We start from the raw sequence: 19990 nt of genomic DNA on the forward strand, positions 1-19990 counted from the left end.
CTTGGTGTACATGTGAATTGAACTATGGACATCCCTTGGAATCCACAAAACAGTAGGAGCAGTGATCTGGTAGAGGTTTCCTTGCTACCGAAAATAAAAGGTTATGCTAGTTAATCAATTTTGCTAATTGTCATCAAAAATAATGTCTTGATAGCAATTATTCTATTGTTTTTGCCAGATATCTTTCAAAATATAATAGGTTTATATTCAAATCTCAATTATCTTGGTCTACTTATTTATTTAAGGGAACATTTTATAATAATCTGACTTAGAAATTTCAAAGGGAAATTATGTTGCTCAGAACTGAAAGTTCATAGAAACATTTGTGAGATTTAGTTCTATAGTTGATGGATGTCTGTTTAGAAATTTTTTAGAGCAAAAATTTTTTAGCCATGTTTTACATTGCAAACCTTTGAGAATATCATTTGTTCTGGGCTGAAAGAGACAAATCTTTCTTCAGAAAATACTAGTTTTGACTGCAGGTACTCCCTCAATCTGTTCCGTAGGCCAGTCTAGTCCATCAATCAGATGAAGCACCAAGTTAAGCATCTCAATATTGCAAAAAAGAAAACTGACAGCAACTTTACCACTTGCCCATTTGATGCCCTCGGGGTATACCACAGAATACCTACATTACAAGCCCTCATCAGAAAATACAGCTTCCTACTGTGTTTCCCCAAAAATAAGACCTAACCGGACAATCAGCTCTAACGTGTCTTTTGGAGCAAAAATTAATATAAGACTGGGTATTATATTATATTAGACCTGGTATTATATTATATTGTATTATATTATACATTATATAATATACCCGGTCTTATATAAGACCCGGTCTTATTTTACTGTAAGACCGGGTCTTATATAATATTTTACTTATTTTACTATATTTTACTATATTAATCTTTACTTATTTTACTTATTTACTATATTAATTTTTGCTCCACAAGACGCATTAGGGCTGATTGTCCAGCTAGGTCTTATTTTCGGGGAAACATGGTATTACTTGTCGTGAGAAAGGTTTTTCGTTAGCCTAAATCTTCCTCCCTAAAACTTCCAACCATTGGTCTGAGTTTTGTGCCCTAAAACAACATTTAAAGTGTTCTGCCTTCAGATATTGTACACAGTTCCCACATCTCTTGTATGTTGCTACAGCATTTGTAGTTGAGGATTGTTGTGTGCTGAACTTCTTGTCCTTGCAACATTTACTTTTCACTTGGGAGAAAGAGCAAGGAAGAGGAGTTAATCAGGGTGTCTGCTCATTTCTATTTGATAAGCTGTACTTCTTCCACCACTTCATTTAAAAGCCCATGTGCCCTCAGTAACTTGTTACGACTAAAAAGCAGCAATCTAGTAAACCCTTAATTTGACTATGTACACCCAAGCCAGTTTCGGCCTTCCCAGAACTGAGACCCTGCTAAAGCCCTGGTCAGGAACTGCTCAGGGGTGACTGTTCAGGGGCTTAAAAAAAACATTTATGCCTAGTCCTTCCTTTCCCTTCCCTCAACTGTGAGGTGTTTTCTTAGCACATCCTTTAAGAAGACAAATTATCACAAATCTATCACTTCAACAACCATTCCCAGTGAGTGGACCAGTAAATCTTTAGGTGAGGGGTAGGAAATGATGTTTTCTCTCTAATAACCTTAAATTCACTCAAATGTTCATCACATGGCCTAGTCACTTTTTAGGATGCTCTCTAGTTAACTAATATGTTCCTCTAAAAATATGGTTCTTAAAACTGGACTCAGACTCAGAACGGGGGAGAACCAACAGCAGCTTTCTAATACTATAACACTATTTTCATTAATAAGTACTAAGACTACTTTCATTAGCTTCTTAGTGATTGAACATATTTAGATCATGTTGAGCTTAAAGAGAACCAAAAACTTTTCCCACAAACTACGGATAGGTAAGGTTTGTTCATCTGTATTTAATCTGAATGCAGAACCTCATTTATAATTGATGAATTTTGCCGTGATTTATCAACATATTCAACTACTGGGCACATACTCTATGCCAGGCATTTACAAAGGAAAGAAGGAAGGAAAGAAGAAAACAAGGAAGGAAGGAAGGAAGGAAGGAAAAAAGAAAAACAAAGAAAACACATGATCCTTGCCCTTGTCAAGATCACAGAATATCTTGGTGGTTTCCTCTTATTGTCCTAGTACATCAATTTCTCTGTGAATCTTAATTTTTTCAGTGTATTATTTGTGAAAACTCTCATGCCTTCATCCAGGATACAGTATTATTAAATAAGACTAGATTTAAAAAAAATAGAGTCCTGTGTTTTGGTACAGACTTCCCGCAGGTTTCTATCAACTCTCTGATTATCTAATTCAACAACTTTATTATCATTAAATCTACAAGATTCATGTTGTCCATAAGATTATCATGGGATACTTCATAAAATTATTTAGGAAAATCAAACTACACTATGTTATCTTAGAATCATCCTTTTTCTTTAAAAAAAAAAGGGAGGGGTAATGAGAGAAGTTTTTAAGTGAACCTATGTTGGCTACTTGCCCTTATCATCTCTATCTACATTAGTCAGAATTCAGTCAGAAAGACAGGAACCATACTGTTATTTGAACAAATGGAATGTCATGTAAGATTTATAATCTGAGTATGAAGTTTTTAGGTAAAGAACTGAAGGGGCAAAAAGAGAACGCTAGAAATCAAAGAGACAGTCACTACAAAAAGCAGCTATCACACCTGGGGTAGGCTACCAAAAGCTTAGAAGAAGGTCCAGGGCACTTAAACTCAGACTTCTTAGGAGACTGCTCAGCTGGTGCTGGTGTCTGATTTCCTACAAGAGGCCCCATGGGCCTGGGATCCAAACCTCTGAAAAGGGCATTGGCTGGCTGCGCCTGGTGGTTTCTGAAAGAAGCTTGATGAAACTGGCTAAGTGTTATAAAAACTGGCAACTGGATCCAGGAACTGCTACAGCAAGGTACTGGATCTGCCCGGATGAAAAAGTGTTGTTAAAGTGGCACTCGCAGAATAGCAGAAAGGAAGGCCACAGACAGCAAAGAAAAAAGAGCAAGTCTTTCCCACCTTCTCCAGCCCTCTACTGCCCCCTATCTGCCAGCAGAACAGAGAGCAGCTAGCTGTGCAGAAATGCGGCTTGCAGAGTCCCAAACCCCAGGATCACAAAGAATAAACAAAACAGATTTCGAGGTAAGAGATAACTGGCAAAATACTTTCTGTTCTAAGGTCATATAAACTATCTGTTTAATAATACAACTTTGTGCAGGGGATCAAAATCAGTGACATCAATCTGTATCTGACACTTAATCAACTCCCACTACTGAAATTAATAATAATACTAATAATGGTAGCAAAATGGTAACAATCCTAACAAAAACCACACCTTATATTTATTGAGCACTTACTACGTGACTGGACTGTTTTAAATAGTATACAGGTATTAACTCATTTAATATTCACAAAGACCCTGTGGAGTAGGCAACGTAGCACTGTCACTTCATAGACGGGACAAGACGAAACAGATCCCACGCTTTATGACCACTACATGTGCTACAATGTCATGATTTGAGACTCCCTCTAAATCTGAGGCAAATGCAACACTTATTTAACACAACTTGCTTACATGTTTCTTAAAGTTTATATCTGGATTTACAGCTATATGGAAAATCATTTTTTCACACACTGACAGATTCTTCAAAACTCTCTGCTGAGAACATCCAACCTGGCAACGCAATTTTGGTGCCCCAAAGACTACAGGATAAAATGGGCAGCATTAATGTAAAGAAATAATCTTCCACACTGCAAAATAAAACTACTGCCTTCACTAGTGTTCCACTCAGAAGTCAGAAGTAAATTGATTCATGGCAGATATGTACAATTTATTTTATAAACTATTATTCATATTGACTGAAGCTCAAAAATATCCTGGGGTAAAAATATAAAATTAAAGAGTCCTGATCCTTAATATTAAATACATGTCTTACACACAAACTTTATATAAATGAAAACTTAATGAAAGCATTTTTTTACTTTCTTGATTTATTTTTCAATATAATGGTATGTGTTTTTAGTGTAATGATCAAGGAGTCAGGACTACAAATAGCCAATGTTAAAACACTGCAGCATCTGAAGTCTCTATGCAAAATGGTAATAAAGTACTACACAAGAAAAACAAAATTTGTTAAATTTTTTGAGCCAAATTGATACAAATTTACTTTCACAACACCCTCTGTAAAATCAATCAAAATGCTATGACAATGGTGGGAAACTAAGCACATCTGAAAAACAGTTAACTAGTAAACACACGAATTAATTCTAACTCTTCCAACTTCAACTAGAAATAAATATGTACTCTGAAAAATAGAAAAGTAATCCTATTTCTCTATACCTGCTAACCTGTTTACAATCATTCTCACAAAGGATTAAAAAAAAACTTAAAATTATTCTCTAAATAGCTTTGAGTTTACAAATAGATATGACTTAAAACATAACAGCATAGGGGCAGCCAGTTAGCTCAGTTGGTTAGAGCGTGCTGCTCTTAACAAATTTGCTGGTTCTATCCCCACGTGGGCCACTGTGAGCTGCGCCCTCCACAACTAGATTGAAACAACTACTTGACTTGGAGCTGGCGAATCCTGGAAAAACACACTTAAAAAAACACAAAAATCATAACAGAGTGAAATGTCTCCAGACATTCAACACTTTTTTTTAATTGGGGAATATTGGGGAACAGCACATCCCTCCAGGACCCATCAGCTCCAAGTCAAGTCGCTGTCCCTCAATCTAGATGTGGTGGGCACAGCTACTGGCCCCTGTGAATCAAAATGGCAACCTTGGTATTAAGAGCTCGCGCTCTAACCAACTGAGCCATCAGGCTGCCCTGACATTCAACTCTTCCAACTCTCTTTCTTTCGAGAATATAGAATAAACTCAAAAATTAATTATATATATATATTTTTTGACCTCACAAGAAATTCAAATGAAGAATAAATACCTGGAATTCATTTCATTAACAAAAAAAATTTTTCTCAGGAAACTATAATTATACATTTATTTCACAAACATTGCCTAAGGCTAAGACTCTGAATCAACAAACAACTTATAGTATTAATACACTTTGTCTTTAATTAACTTTTAATTTGCACTATAAAGACTGATTACTCTTCATCAATAAACAAAGAAGATACAAGCAGTGATTGTCTTCATTTTATAATTTCTTTTGTTTCAGAGATGCACACAAAACAAGAATCATTCTTTACTATCTTAAAAACTATTGTTTTTATATAGCCTCATTTCATTTAATACTTTTCTTCATTATCTGGTTTAATTCCCATGATTCATTCAAGAAACATTTAGCTCAACTACATTAGTATTGGCTTAATAAGTTTTCTAACTTCAAATATTTAAAAATTAAATTGCTTACATTGTAGTTAATTTTATCTTTTTATTGATAAAAAGTCATGGTAACAAAATTTAAGAATAAACTTAGTATCAAATACTCATCCTTCCACTCTATCAGTTTCAAGACTCAAATTTCAGAATACCACTGTGCCAACATAACCTTAAACCTCACAAAATCTGTTTTAACAAGATCCTCAGGGGAATTGCCTATATTGTTGCCCTGCAATAAGTCTAACATTCAGTAGTAAAAGATAGTTATAATTGATCACTACTTGCTTGATGATCATTCAAATCAAAAACAGTCTAGTATAACTTAACTGTTATGACATTCTTAACTGAATGTCGACTCCAGGACCAGACTGCTAAATTAGAATCCAAGAGCAACTCAGCTTCCTAGCTTTGATCTTCAGCGAGTTACTTAATAACTTCATTATATCTCAGTTTCCTTATGTGTAAACCAGAGATAACAAAAGTACCTACCTCATAGGGTAGTTGTGAGGATTAAATGAGTTAATATACATAAAGGACTTACAACCGTGCCTAATATACAGAAAGCACAATATGTTAGCTGTAATAATCTGAAACCAAAAGACTAATGCCACACAAGTACAAGTACTCTATAATTTACACTGAACTTCCAAATGTGCCTAATGAAAATTTTATTTTTTATAAAATGTATTTGGAATTTATGGCCAATTTCCTGAACAATTTTTATAAATGGCTTTTATAAATCTTTGTGGAGATTAGGAAGCAATGAATTTAACAAGAGCATTATTTGACAGTGGAGCATATTTCAAAAATCCTGTGTCTACTCAAGCTAAAACCATAAGAATCCAAGACAGCACTCAATACAAAAACAGTACATACAGAACAAAAGAAATTGTGGCAGTGTTTTTAGTACCTTATCAGGAAATTGTGCAATCTGCTGTAATAAACTTTTCCTAATGATAAGAAACTACACACAGGACACAGGGCCAAGTGTCCAATGAAGTTGCCTGAATTCCAAAATCACATTGGTAACATGCAAACTCCTGAGAGGAGAGGAAGAATATATCCAGCTGTGTAACCAGTTAACTCCAAAATAAAAGGTGCTTGGCCTTATTAAATATATACTCTTCAATAACAAATTACACTAATAAAATATCAGGAAACTAAGCTCCTAGTAGACAACAGGTCACAGAGAAAGTCTTATAGAGTTTACAGGTTCCTCTGTTCTAGAATTTGGCACAGTAATTTCATAAGCCCATGAAAGGCAATATGCTTGCATTAAAAATGTTGTCATTTATAGACCTAATTATTTCAAAGAAAATAGACATCTTAACATGTTCACATGACATTTTTTAATTCACAGAAACTTTCTCATCCATCTTAATTTTAGGAGTTCTCTACATAAATGCTTAGTGAACGTTTATTTTGTTTCAGAAAATGCAAAGACATTCTACAAATCTTAACTATTTTGTAAAATATATCTAATTATTGAAAAAATGTTAATAATTATTAAAGTAATGAGAAAATATTAGGGTTATTATTGGATTCAATATACTTTTCCATATACTTGAAATTGTTATACATATATACTCTATTTTAAATATTACTTTTGGATTTAATTTGTCACTCCCTGCTCATTTTACCATGTATTAGGGAAAATAAAATGGGTGGGGGGCAAACGAAGACTTTAGTAGACCATCTCTAATTAGCATTTTAAAATAGTAGACATTTTTTTATCTTCTAATTTTCTCTTTCTACACCCGAGCATTTTATATATATATAACATGTCATAAAATTCATCCATTTGGGGTGGCTGGTTGGCTGAGTTGGTTGAACAACAGGGTTGCCAGTTCAATTCCCACATGGGCCAGTGAGCTGCACCCTCCCCAACTAGATTGAAGACAACGAGCTGCCACTGAGCTTCTGGAGGGGCAGCTGGATGGCTCAGCTGGTTGGAGCGTGAGCTCTCAACAACGAAGTTGCCAGTACAATTCCAGTATGGGATGGTGGGCTGCGCCCCCTGCAACTAAAGATTGAAAACAGCAACTGGTCTTAGAGCTGAGCTGCACCCTCCACAACTAGACTGAAGGACAACGACTTGGAGCTGATGGGCCTTGGAGAAACACACTGTTCCCCAACATTCCCGATTAAAAAAAAAAAAAAAATCAAAAAAAAAATTCGTGCATTTAATGTATACAGTTCAATGGTTTTTTATTTATCCACAGTTTTGTAAACATTATCACAATTTTAATATTTCTATCACCCCAAAAAAGAAACCCCATGCCCAGTGGTAGTCATTCCCCCCTCATTCCCAAATCCCTGGCAAATAACAATACATCTTGGGTCTCTATGGATTTGCCTGTGCTGAATATTTCACATAAATGGAATAATACAATATGTGATCTTTTGTGACTAATTTCTTTCAGTGGGCATGATGTTTTCAAGGTTCATCTACATTGTATCATGTATTGGTACTTCTTCCTTTTTCTAGCTAAATAATATTCCATTGTACGAATATACAACATTTTGTTTATCCATTCAACAGTTAGCTGATGTACATATGAGTTGTTTCCACCTTTTGGCTATTATGAATAATGCTGCTATGAACATTCATATACAAGTTTTTGTTTGGACAAATGCTTTTATTTCTCTCAGATATATACCTAGGAGTAGAATTATTGGGCCGGCCATATGGCAGCCGTATGTTTTAGCATTCTGAAGAACTGCCAAACTGTTTTCCAAAATGGCTGCATCACTTTACATTCTCACCAGCGAAGGCTGAGGGCTCCAATTTCTCCACATCCTCACCAACACTTGCTACTGTCTGTTTTTTTTAACGTTAGCCATCCTAGTAGGTATGAAGTGGTATCCTGTGGTTTTTATTTGCATTTCCCTGATTAACGATGTTGCATACCTTTTAATGTGTTTATTGGCCATTTGTATATATTCAATGAGACTGTCACCCAAATACTTTGTTCAATTTTTTAACTGGGTTATCTATCATTGAGTTGTAAGTGTTCTTTATACCAGGGGTGCCAAAAAAATGTATAGATGTGGACACCTTGGTCAACGTTGCTCAAGCAGTAGTTCGCCATAATCAGAAGTGTCTGGACGCTGATGGTAACCATTTTTAGCACCTCTTGTAATTGCAGAAGTCAAATATGATTTGTATTTATCTTTTGATATCGGTATATATTGAACATTATAATTTTAATAGTTTTTTCCTTTCTTAAAATGTGTATACATTTTTTGGCACCCTCTGTATATACTTGATACAAGTTCCTTATCAGATATATGATTTGCAAATATTTTCTTCTTTTATGTGGGATTTCTTTTCACTTTCTTGACACTGTCCTTTGACACAGAAAAGTTTTTAATTTTGATGAAGTCCAATTTATCTACTTTTGCTTTTGTTGTTTGTGCTTTTAGTATTGTATTTAAGAAATCGTTGCCTAACCTGAGGTCACAAAGATTTACTCCAGTGTTTTCTGATAAAAGTCTTACTGTTTTTGCTCTTACATTTAGGTCTGATTCATTAATTTTTGTGTATGGTGTGAAACAGGACTCCAAATTCATTCTTTTGCATGTGTTATGCAGCACCATTTGCTGAAAAGAACATTTTTCCCCCAATGAATGGTCTTTGCACCACTGTTGAGAATCATTTGACCATAAATGTGAGAGTTTACTTCTGGAATCTTAATTCCATTATCTGTGTTATCCTTATGTCAGTATCACACTGTCTTGATTACTGTAGCTTTATAGCAGATTTTGCAATTGGGAAGTATGAGTCCTCTAAGTTTGCTCTTCTTTTTCAAGATTGTCTTGGCTATTCTGGGTAACCTGCATTTCTATGAGGATTTTAGGATCAGTTTGTCGATTTCTGCAAAAATGCAGTTGCGATTTTGATAGGGATTGCACTTAATCTTTATTTCATTTGGGTGAGTATTGCCATCTTAACAATGTTGTCTTCTAGATCATGAACATTGGATGTCAAGATTAGACAACTTCTTATTTTAAAACTACATTCCTTAAACTTCCCAGTCCAACAGCTGAAATACAATAACCAAGAAAAATACCTTGAGTGTCAAAGAACTAAATCCATTCTAGCTGTACATGATGCTGCCGAGTTCAATCACAAAAGAAAGAAAAGTGGCCCAGTTATACAGAGATCCCAATAATATTTTTTAGAATGTCTGTTCTATAAATCTAATCATTATCCTCTTCTCTCCTCCCATCTACATTTACGTCTACTTTCTACTTATTTGGTTGATTCTTTTCCAATACATCTTTTTCTCTTAATCTATTCTATCATTACTATTTCCTTCTCATCTTCAAGAATTATTTTTTCTTGCGTCTATAATCTAAAAATGAGCACTGATGACTTTCGATATGCATAATTTAGCAAAACATAAGTATCAATGTTAATTTGACTTCCTTTTATGATGACTGACATTAGAGAACTATAATAATCTTAGCAATTTTCATCTTTATCAAAGTGATATTCTTTATGCAATGCTGCAAGCACAAAAAATATTGATTAATTTTTCCACCATTTTCTGAAATAAGTCCATAGTAAGTTGAAACACTACTACGGTAATATTTCAACTTCCACTACAACAAAATTAGTCAGTGAAAATATCAAATACCAAATATATAATGCTAGAATGAGAAACCACATACAATGTTAATATGCCTTCCCTTGTTTAAGTCACAGCTAACCTTTTTTTTTCTTTTTTTTACTATTGCAAAACCACAACACAAAGTCAAGTTTGCTATGCTACTTAGACTACCTGCTCTTTCTTAGCAATCTCATTATTTAGCCACAAAATTAGTATCATATCCTCATTACAAATCATCAATTATTTGTAAACTAGAATCTCAACAAATCACATTTCAGATTACTGCAAGTTAACTTTACACAATTAATCATTTAAAATAATGCATGTTCTTCTAGTTATTGTTATGGCCTTTTCAATCTCCCAGTACTGCTTCTGGTCTCTAGTAAAAGAGATTAGTCTCTGATCTCTACTTAAAAAATAGAGGGACATTATCACTGCTTTCCCTTTCTCTACAGAAAAAAATACTAATGATAAAACGAGTCTTATATGGCAAAATTAAGTAGACATTACCAACAATATAATCTAGTCAAAAATATTTAACTTGTATCCATCAACTCTTGCCATACAGTGTCAAGTAACAAGATAAATGATGTAACATGAAAGCTACCAGACAAATCCAGAAGATAGGACATTCTGAAGGATACCTGGTTTGGTCCCTTCTGTGAGTCAGTGTCAGGAAAAAAGGGACCATGCTAGATTAAAAGAAATTTAAGTGATATTAATTAAGATATGGTCCTGGATTAGATATTGATTTTGACACACCAGCTTAAAGAAAATTTTGGAGTAGATTAGAAAAAAAATGTTTAATGGCAAAATGCGGGGAGAGGGATCACTGACTGAAAAAAAAAAAAGGTTTCAAAACATTATATATGGGCCGGCCCGGTGGCTCAGGCGGTTAGAGCTCCATGCTCCTAACTCTGAAGGCTGCCGGATCGATTCCCACATGGGCCAGCGGGCTCTCAACCACAAGGTTGCCAGTTTGATTCCTTGAATCCTGCAAGGAATGGTGGGCTGTGCCCCCTGCAACTAGCAACGGCAACTGGACCTGGAGCTGGGCTGCGCCCTCCACAACTAAGATTGAAAGGACAACAACTTGACTTGGAAAAAAGTCCTGGAAGTACACACTGTTCCCCAATAAAGTCCTGTTCCCCTTCCCCAATAAAATCTTTTTAAAAAAAAAAACAAAAAAGATCTATATATATTCACCACACAAACCAACAATCCCTCTCTTAAGTACTTACTAAAATATATACATATATATATGAAACACACAATAACTGTTATGTGAATGTTCATGGTAGCTGTATTCTCAGTCACCAAAAACTGGAAACAACCAAAATGTCCATCGACTGGTGAATGAATAGCAAATCGCTGGACACATACAATGGAGTGACACTCACTAATAAAAAGAAACAGTTTTCTATTCTACTGACTGTGGTGATGATTACAGAACTGTATACATTTGTCAGAAATCATAAAACTTTACACTTAAAATTGATGAATTTTATAGTATGTAAATTATACCTAAATAAAGCTTATTTTAAATATAATAAAAACTAAAGTCATTTTGTTCAGTTTTGTTAGTTAAAATCCCTGTATGCATTTGTGTGAATGTGTGTAACTTCTGTTAGATAGAAAGATGCACAGAAAAAGTTCCAGAAGGGAAAGTATTAAGGTACTAACAGTAGCAATCACTGTATGGGTAATGTTATGGGATTTTGTTTTCTTTTGTTTTTGCTTATCTTATATTTCCTAATTTTATAGAATGTACACATTTAGCTTTCACAATAAGAAAAGGGGTTCTTGTTCAAATAAAAATCAACTTTGATTTTAAATTGTCTTATAGAAATGTCTGTGTGTTACCAATCTGTGGTTTTCCAAGTTATAAATTTAATGATAGTTGTAATTTTGGAGGTAAGTTTTTATTGTTAAAATAGTATTTGCAGTGTAAACAATTATTTTCTTTGGTTCATAGTGAATACACATTCAATTATTATACCATGATACGTTCCAAACACCATATTTGGGTTATACTGTGTCTCTGATTTCTTCCCATACAAAATAGTAATCTACTCTAGCTACTAAAGAGACACCAAAAGCACTATTAGATTTAATTTCAAACATCAACCTTTGTTTCTAACAGTTTTTTTAAATAGCAATCATTCAAAAGAAACAAGAATTGTAACCATCAAATTTAATTAAAAAAATACTGCTTCTGTCAACTATAATTAAATATATGTTTATATAGTCACAGGATGTAAAGTACAGCGGAGGGAATATAGTCAATGGTATTATAATAGTTATGTACAATGTCAGAGGGGTAGTAGACTTGGGGGGTATCACTTTGTGAGGGGTATAAATGTCTAATCATTATATTGTTCTGTACACCTGAAACTAATAAAATAAATAAATAAATAATAGGAATGAAAAAATATATATTGCTTCTGCTTTTAGAAGAAACAAGTAGTGGAAGAACAGCACATTAAATAAGAACTATGGGATAAAAACAAACAGCTTTAAGTTACACTTATTGTTTTTAATAATAATTACAAATACATTGTCAAACACCCCCATAAAGCCGCCTAGATTTAGCAAGCTTTTACAATACAAGTGTGGTGTGAGAGACTTTGTCTTTCACCATTCCTCAAACACTCACAGAGTTTTCTTGGGTCACAGAAAAGTGATAGGGACAGGAAGAGGTTTGAGGTTTTTGTTTGTGGTTTTACTCTTTGTGGTTTTTTTGTGTGTGGGAGGGGGTCTGTGGTTTGGGGTTTGTTTGTTTTAGGAAAGTTTTTTGGTTATTTTTGTTTTGGTTTGGTGTTTTGTTTGCTTTTTGGCATGCTTTTAAATGGAGTTAATTAACAGAAAAACATAAACAACAAATACCAAATCCCTACCACATGTAAGACAGTGTTCTAACTATCTACTTATATTCTCTTTTATTTAACAATTCTTTGGGATATATATTCATATTACTGTCCCATTACATATATGAGAACACTGAGATGTGTAACAGTTAAAATTGGTCAAAACTCATACAACTCGTAAGTAGCAGAAACAAAATTTAAGGGATAGGAACCTAAATCTGCATTCATATTTACACTTTCAAAGACCATTCTTCTTCACTATTTTGGAGGGAAGATTTGAAACAGAAAATTGGAACAGTCTGCCACTAAATGATGAAGTTAAAAGATATAACCCAAACTCAACTGTATTTCTTCTGTACACTAGCAATGAACAAGTGGTGAAAAATTAACAATCTGAAATGAAATTTTAAAAACAGTTCCATGTACAACAGCATTAAACAGACTAAAATACTTAGGGGAAAATTTTTGAAAGAAGCGCAAGGGTTGGACCTGAAAACTACAAAAACATCACTGAAAGGACAGATTAAACACAATCCCTATAAAAATCCCAGCAATTTTTTTGGCAGAAATTGATAAACTGATCCTAAAATCCAGGAATCTAGAAAAGCCAAAACAGTCTTGAAAAAGAAGAACAAATTTACAGAACTTACACAATTTCAAAACCTATTAAAGAGCTACTATAATCAAATAGCGTAATGCTGGCACAGAAAGAAACAATAGAATAAAATTGACAGTCCAGAAATAAACCTAACATATGGTCAGTCGATTTTCAATAAGGGTGCAAAAGTCCATTCAGTGGGATAATAACAGTTTGGTTTTTTTCAATATATAGTGCTGGATCAGGATCACCATACGCAAAAGAATGAATCTGGACCACTACCTTACACCGTTACCAAAATTAACTCAAAATGGACTAACAACCTAAGCATAAGGGCTAAAAACTTAAAACTATTAGAAGAAGGCATAGGCAGACGTAACCTTCATGATCTTGGATTTGGCCATGGATTCTAAGATATGAGCAACAAAAGAAAAAAATAGATAAATGGACTCTATCACAAAACTTTTTTTGCAACAAAGGACATTATCAAAATGGTGAAATGACAACCTACAGAATGGGAGAAACTATTTGCAACTCGTATATTTGACTCAGGGTTAGTATCCAGAATATTTAAAGAACTTCCACAACTCAATAATAAAAAGACAACCCAATTCAAAAATGGACCCCTACCCCCAAAAAATGGACAGAGGATTTGAATAGTCATTTCTCCAAATGGTCAATAAGCCCAAAAAATATGCCCAGCATCATTAGTGATCAGGGAAATGCAAATCAAAATTGCAATGAGATGCCATTTTACACCTAGTAGGATGGCTAAAGTTCAAAAGACAGACAATAACAAGTAGTACTGACAAGGATGTAGAAACTGGAACCCTCCCACATCACTGGTGGGAAGGTAAAACGATGCAGTGCCTTAGGAACCAGTTGGCAGCTCCTCAAAAGGTTAAAATCGAGTTAGCATGTGATCCATCAACTGGGATATGCCCGAAATTAAAACATATGTCCACACTAAAACATGTACACAAGTATTCATAGCTGCATTATTCATAATACAGTTGGCCCTCTGTATACATGGGTTCTGCATTCATGGATTCAATCTTGGATGGAAAATATTCAGAAAAAGTTATGTTATTCCTGACACAGGTTAGGCCTAGATAGGCCTAGGATGGTTGCGTCTGTACCAAACATGAACAGACTTTCTTCTTGTCACTATTTCCTAAACAATACAGTGCACCACCTATTTATACAGCATTTACATTGTACTAGGTTTTATAAGTAATCTAGAGATGATTTAATGTGTACAGGAGGATGTGCACAGATTATATGCAAATACTATACCCTTTTATATAAAGTACTTGATCATCTGGGGATTTTGGTATCTGTAGGGGTCCTAGAACCAATCCGCAGCAAATACCAAGGGACAAGTATAACCAAAAAGTGGAAAAAAACCTACATGTCTACCAACAGATGAACAGATAAACAAAATGTATATCCTTCCAATGGAATATTATTCAGCAATAAAAAGGAATGGAGTACTGACTGATACACGCTACTCGTACAATATGGATGAAACAAAAAACTGTGCTAAGTGAAAGAAGCCAGTCACAAAAGACAACATATTATAAGATTACATTATGTTAAATCCCCAGGAGAGCTAAATTCGGGAAGATAGAAATTAGGTTATTTATTGCCAGGGGCTGGGAGAAAGGCGAATAAGGAATGCTAATGTGTATGGGATTTCTTTGTGGGGTGATGAAAATGCTCTAAAAGTAGATAACGGTAATGTTGGACATATAGTGAATATACATAAACTGTGAAATTGTATACTGAAGAGGTTAATTTTAGGGTAGGTGAATTACATCTCAACAAAGCTTTTTTCTAAGACACTTTTTTAAAAGGTCAGTCATGGGGATGTAATGTATAGCATAGTGACTATAGTTAATAATACTGTATTGTATATTTGCAGTCGCTAAGAGAATAGATTTTAAAAGTTCTCATCATGAAAACAAATTTATAATTATGTCTGGTGATAGAGGTTAACTAGACGTATGTGCTGATCTTTTTGCAGTATATACAAATGTCAAATCATTATATTGTATACCTAAACAAATAAGTTATATGTCAATTACATCTCAATAAAAATAACAAATACATCTGCATAAACTACAAAAATAATACACAGAATAAAGCACCTAGTTTTTCAATATTTATTTTCAGATGCAATCTCAACTCCTAAAGTCTTGTCTTCCTATACATTCATATTTTGTCAATGAACAAAAAAAGAAACTATTAAAATGAAATCTATGGAAATTCAAAAAACATGAAAAAAAACAGCCCCTGAAATATCAAATAACTTTCAATCAAACAATTCTATTTTAGCATTGACTAAACTAAACATAAATCTCAGTTTCAAAATATCACATACAGAGGACAAATACCCAGAGGTTTAAGCAAATTGCCAACTTTTCTGAATAAACAGTAATTCAGATTTGCTTTGATGAAACTGTAAATATTTACCTGCCTCAAAGGAACAAAATCCTACAAGCCTAGTGTTCCCAAATGCTGAAGAGAAAGAAACATGCATTTTTTAATTCAGAATTTTGTTTCAGAATTAGTTTTAACGCAGCTATGGTACACGTAGTTGATGGTTTATACTAAGCAATGTACACTCTGCTTTGCCTACAACATATTGAAAACAAGACATAAACAATCACAAAAGTTAAGATGGAACCTGAGAAAAATCACATTATACCTTAATCTGACAGTCATTAATCCCAAAAGGCTCCTGAAAATTGTCTCAAGAACTATTTTGGAAACTCTCTAAGTCGTTTAGTTTTCCGACAAACACTTACTGATCATCTACCATGTGCCAAGCACCGCGCCTGGTACCAGGATGCCATGGTGAGCTATAAACAGAACAGGTCTCTGCTCACAGGAAGCTTACTCTAAGACAGTGCTTGTCCAATTTTGCCTGATCAAAACAACTTGGGAGCTTACTAAAAATTCAAAATCTCCTATGCCTGAGTCCATGGATGAGTTGAGACGCCTACGTGTTTATCAAGCGCTCTTTTACCCAGGCTGTTTTGAGAGCCCAATGCTCAAGACCATCCCATCCCAGCCAGCAAGCGCCACACCTCCAAAGTCCATTTCGCTCAGCATCTTTCACCCGGACCAATACCCCAAACACATCACGAAACTGGCGTAGACGCAAAGTATTCCCAAATCACTCTTGTGCTGAGCCACTGACAGACTTGCTTCCTTCGAAGGACGGACAGCTCACTCTCTGAAATTCCACCTGGGGCTGCCTGCACCTGAGTCTCCCGCGGCTGCGCCGACACCTGTCTCCTAGCGTCTCTGTCTACCTCCCCCGTGGGGCCCGAGACAGGGGCCCGCAACCTGCAAGCGTGGAGGTAAGGGGGAGGTGCCGAGCCCATTAAGCGCCGACTGTATACCGCCCCCCCTTCATCCCCGCGCGCGCGCGCACACACACTCCCGCGGAAACTGAGGCGGGCAAGAGACAGACCCGGTCCCGCCGCCGAACGGCGTGAGGCGGGGCTCGAACCCGGACGGCGGCGCGGGTTCCGCCTCGCGGCCGCTGGTTAACCGCAGAGGCCCGGCCCGGCTCGCCCCGACGGAGTTTCACAAAGAAAGTCGCCCGGCCCGCGCCCCTCACGCACTCACCGGCGCCGGCGGCGACTCGGGCTCCCGCCGCCTACGGCTCCGTACTGGGGTCGGCCCCGGGGTTGGCTCGAGCGCCGGCGGCGGCGACTGCTCCATCCCCGTGGGGCCCGGGCCGCGTCCGCCTCGAGCTAACGGTCCCGCCAGCTAGGCGCGCGCGCCGGCTCCGCGCGCCATGTTCCCGCCGTGCCGCGCGCCGCCGCGGCAACCCACACACACCCCCCCAACCGCGCACGCGCGCGCGCGCGTCTCCGCGGATAACCCCCTAACAAACCGCGCAAGCGCGCACTCGCCGCGCCCCCTCACCGCGTGCCCCGCCTCGTGCCCTCGGAGCCGGCCGCTGTTCCCGGCGTTTCAACCACCCCCTCCGCATCCGTCCTGCCCCGCTGGGGCGCTCGCTGTTCTGCGCTCGGCGCCGCCTCCTGCCGCGCTGCGGACGACCCCAGGCCAGGTCTCTTCGCCCCTTCCGGATACTGCTCCTTTCACTCGCTACGCCAGGCTTGGGGCGAGGGTCTGGGCCAGGAGGGAATTATCTCCAAGTGCTGGGGGAAAGGACGCCGCTAAAATGATGTGATCTCCGTCGTGGAAGTGTGCAAGCACGTGCATGAGCCTAAGTGGCACAGTGAAGGCCCCTGTCCCTAGGAGAGCCAGACTCAGTGGAGACGCTGAGTTCGAGTCCCGCATCTCCACTAACTTTTGCCTGATTAACGTCAGGTATCCGGAGGTCTGTTTCTCCTTAATCTGGAAGATCCAACAACTACATAAGGAAAGTTGGGAGGATTTAATGAAATAATGCAAATAAAGTGTCAACACCGCGCCTAGGATTTACCAAGTGGTCATCTGGTGACAAGACCTCTTAAGTAGTTTTATTTAATGGTTAAAGAAACAAGGGCTCTTGAGAAGGGCAATCTCCGTTCAAATCTTGCCTCCACCTCTTGCAAACTGGGAAACCTTGAACAGGTCACTTGACCTAGCCAGAGACCCTTGATTTTTAAATCTGCAAAGGGGAGAATGGCACTAATAATGCCGCAAGGATAGAGATGAGCTTTCAGGAGATGATGCATGTACTTCTCTGAGCACAGCGCCTGGGAGGCACCAAACTTTCTCCAAGCTTCACTGGTATAACTCCAGCCTTATCCTTCCAAGACTCCTAAAAGTCTAATGAAAAGGGCTCTGCTCCCAAACCCTGCGGTATAATTAGCTGGGAGGGGTTCACTCAACCTTGGGGCTGGAAGGACTGTTACTTCCCACATCTTTGCTTTCCGTTCTCTGCCCCAAACCTCTCTGAAAACCCTAAAGTTGGCAGAAAAACAGAAGCTGAGAATGTTTTCCCTACTAGAAAACAGAGGAGTCTCCAAGGGTCTCTTGGAATTTGTAAATGGTTGGATTTACTAGTCTGGCCTTTTCCAGATACAAGTGACAAAAAAAAAAAAAAAAAACCAACAAAAAACCCTCAACCTGGAGTAAAACAAAAAAGGGAACATTGAAAAGTCCTGGGGTGGTACTCACTTTAGACATAGCTGGACCCAAGTGCTTAAACAATACCCTGTCTTTCTCCAACCTCTCTTCGACTTTGCTTCACGTGTGATTTCATTCCCATGCAGTTCTCTCCCCAGTGTCCCTGGCAGCTCCTAGCTCATATCTGACCAAGAAAGCAGGAGCTGATTCCCAGTAGTTCCAGGCAGTCTCAGGGATGACTTTCATTGTACACATTTGGGTCACATGTCCTTGCCTAAGCCAATCACAGGAAGATTGGCCAGACCTGGCCATATGGAGTCCCTCTAGGAATGGAGTGGGGTCAACACCTCCCAAAGGACATGGGTCAAGGACAAGTGGGAGGAAAGATGCCTCTCTCAGAAAAATAGGGGTGCAGTTACAAGAGACATTTAGTGCAGGACTGGCACAAATTAAGAGCTGTCCACTGGCACCATCACCTAGGCACACAGCAGGTCCACCATGGAGCAACATACCCGTTCTTCAGAACAGAGTGGCAGTTATCTCAGCCACTGGGAAATACCCCTCCACGTCTGCTCTCAGCACCCACCCCAGGCCTGGCATGTCTCAAATCTGCTGTATCAATTACTCACCCATCTCGTGTGCCCACCCCACCAAATGCTGAACATATGATGTACCTTCCCTGCTCAAGAACTTTCTATGGCTCCCTCTGGATACTTACGTGGCTCTCCCACCTTTAATGATGGAAGCCAACACTGATGGATGGATCCCTTACCTCGTGCCAGACACTTTAAATGGACCATTGAATCTTCAGAAGCCCCACATGAGGTTGGTACTTATTGTACCCATTTTACAGATAAGGAAATAAAAGTTCAATAATTTGAACTTGCCCAAAGCCAAAGTCAGGGAAATGCAGAGCTCAGATTAACACAATACTGCTCCTACCACTAACGTTGCATCCTTTTGTTCCATTTGCTCATGTTTCAAAATCCTGTGCCCACCTCCAGCGGGGTGACCAGTGGGAGCAGGTTTACCAGGGAAAGAGCCTCTAGAGACCCTTTCAGCTTCCATAGTAGGGGTCAGATAGGCAGACACTTAGCTTTACTATCTCCCCTCCCCCATCTCTTCATGAGAGAAAAGTATAGAGTGAGATTAGAAAGAAAATGTGTATGTTGGGTGGCCCCAAATCAGCAGCTAGTATTTTCCCATTGGTGAGTATATTAGTGTCCTATGGCTGTTCTAACAAATTACCACAAACTGGGTAACTTAAAACACAAATTTATTCTCTTATAATTTTGTAGGTCAGAGGTCTGGAATCAGTTTTACTTGGCTAAAGTCAAGGTGTAAAGGACAGGTCCCGTCAGGAGGCTCTGAGGGAACAATCCATTTCCTTTTCTTCAGCTCCTAGTAGCTACCTGTATTCCTTGGCTTGTGGCCTCTCC

At 37.7% G+C, this 19990-nt stretch overlaps 1 protein-coding gene across 2 annotated transcripts in view; it reads right to left on the reverse strand.

Moving 5' to 3' along the window:
* The window catches only part of TTC28 (tetratricopeptide repeat domain 28), a 617832-nt gene extending 600517 nt beyond the window's left edge, over positions 1–17315 (reverse strand). For both annotated transcript variants that reach the window (XM_081037616.1, XM_081037615.1), the window contains exon 1: positions 17097–17315. In XM_081037616.1, the coding sequence (XP_080893742.1) occupies positions 17097–17192 (96 nt within the window). In that variant the 5' untranslated portion in view covers positions 17193–17315. The remainder of the gene's footprint in view (positions 1–17096) is intronic.
* Positions 17316–19990: the final 2675 nt, after the last annotated feature.

The sequence above is a fragment of the Rhinolophus hipposideros genome, assembly GCF_964194185.1.
Source record: "Rhinolophus hipposideros genome assembly, chromosome: 24".
NCBI classification, from domain to species: domain Eukaryota; kingdom Metazoa; phylum Chordata; class Mammalia; order Chiroptera; family Rhinolophidae; genus Rhinolophus; species Rhinolophus hipposideros.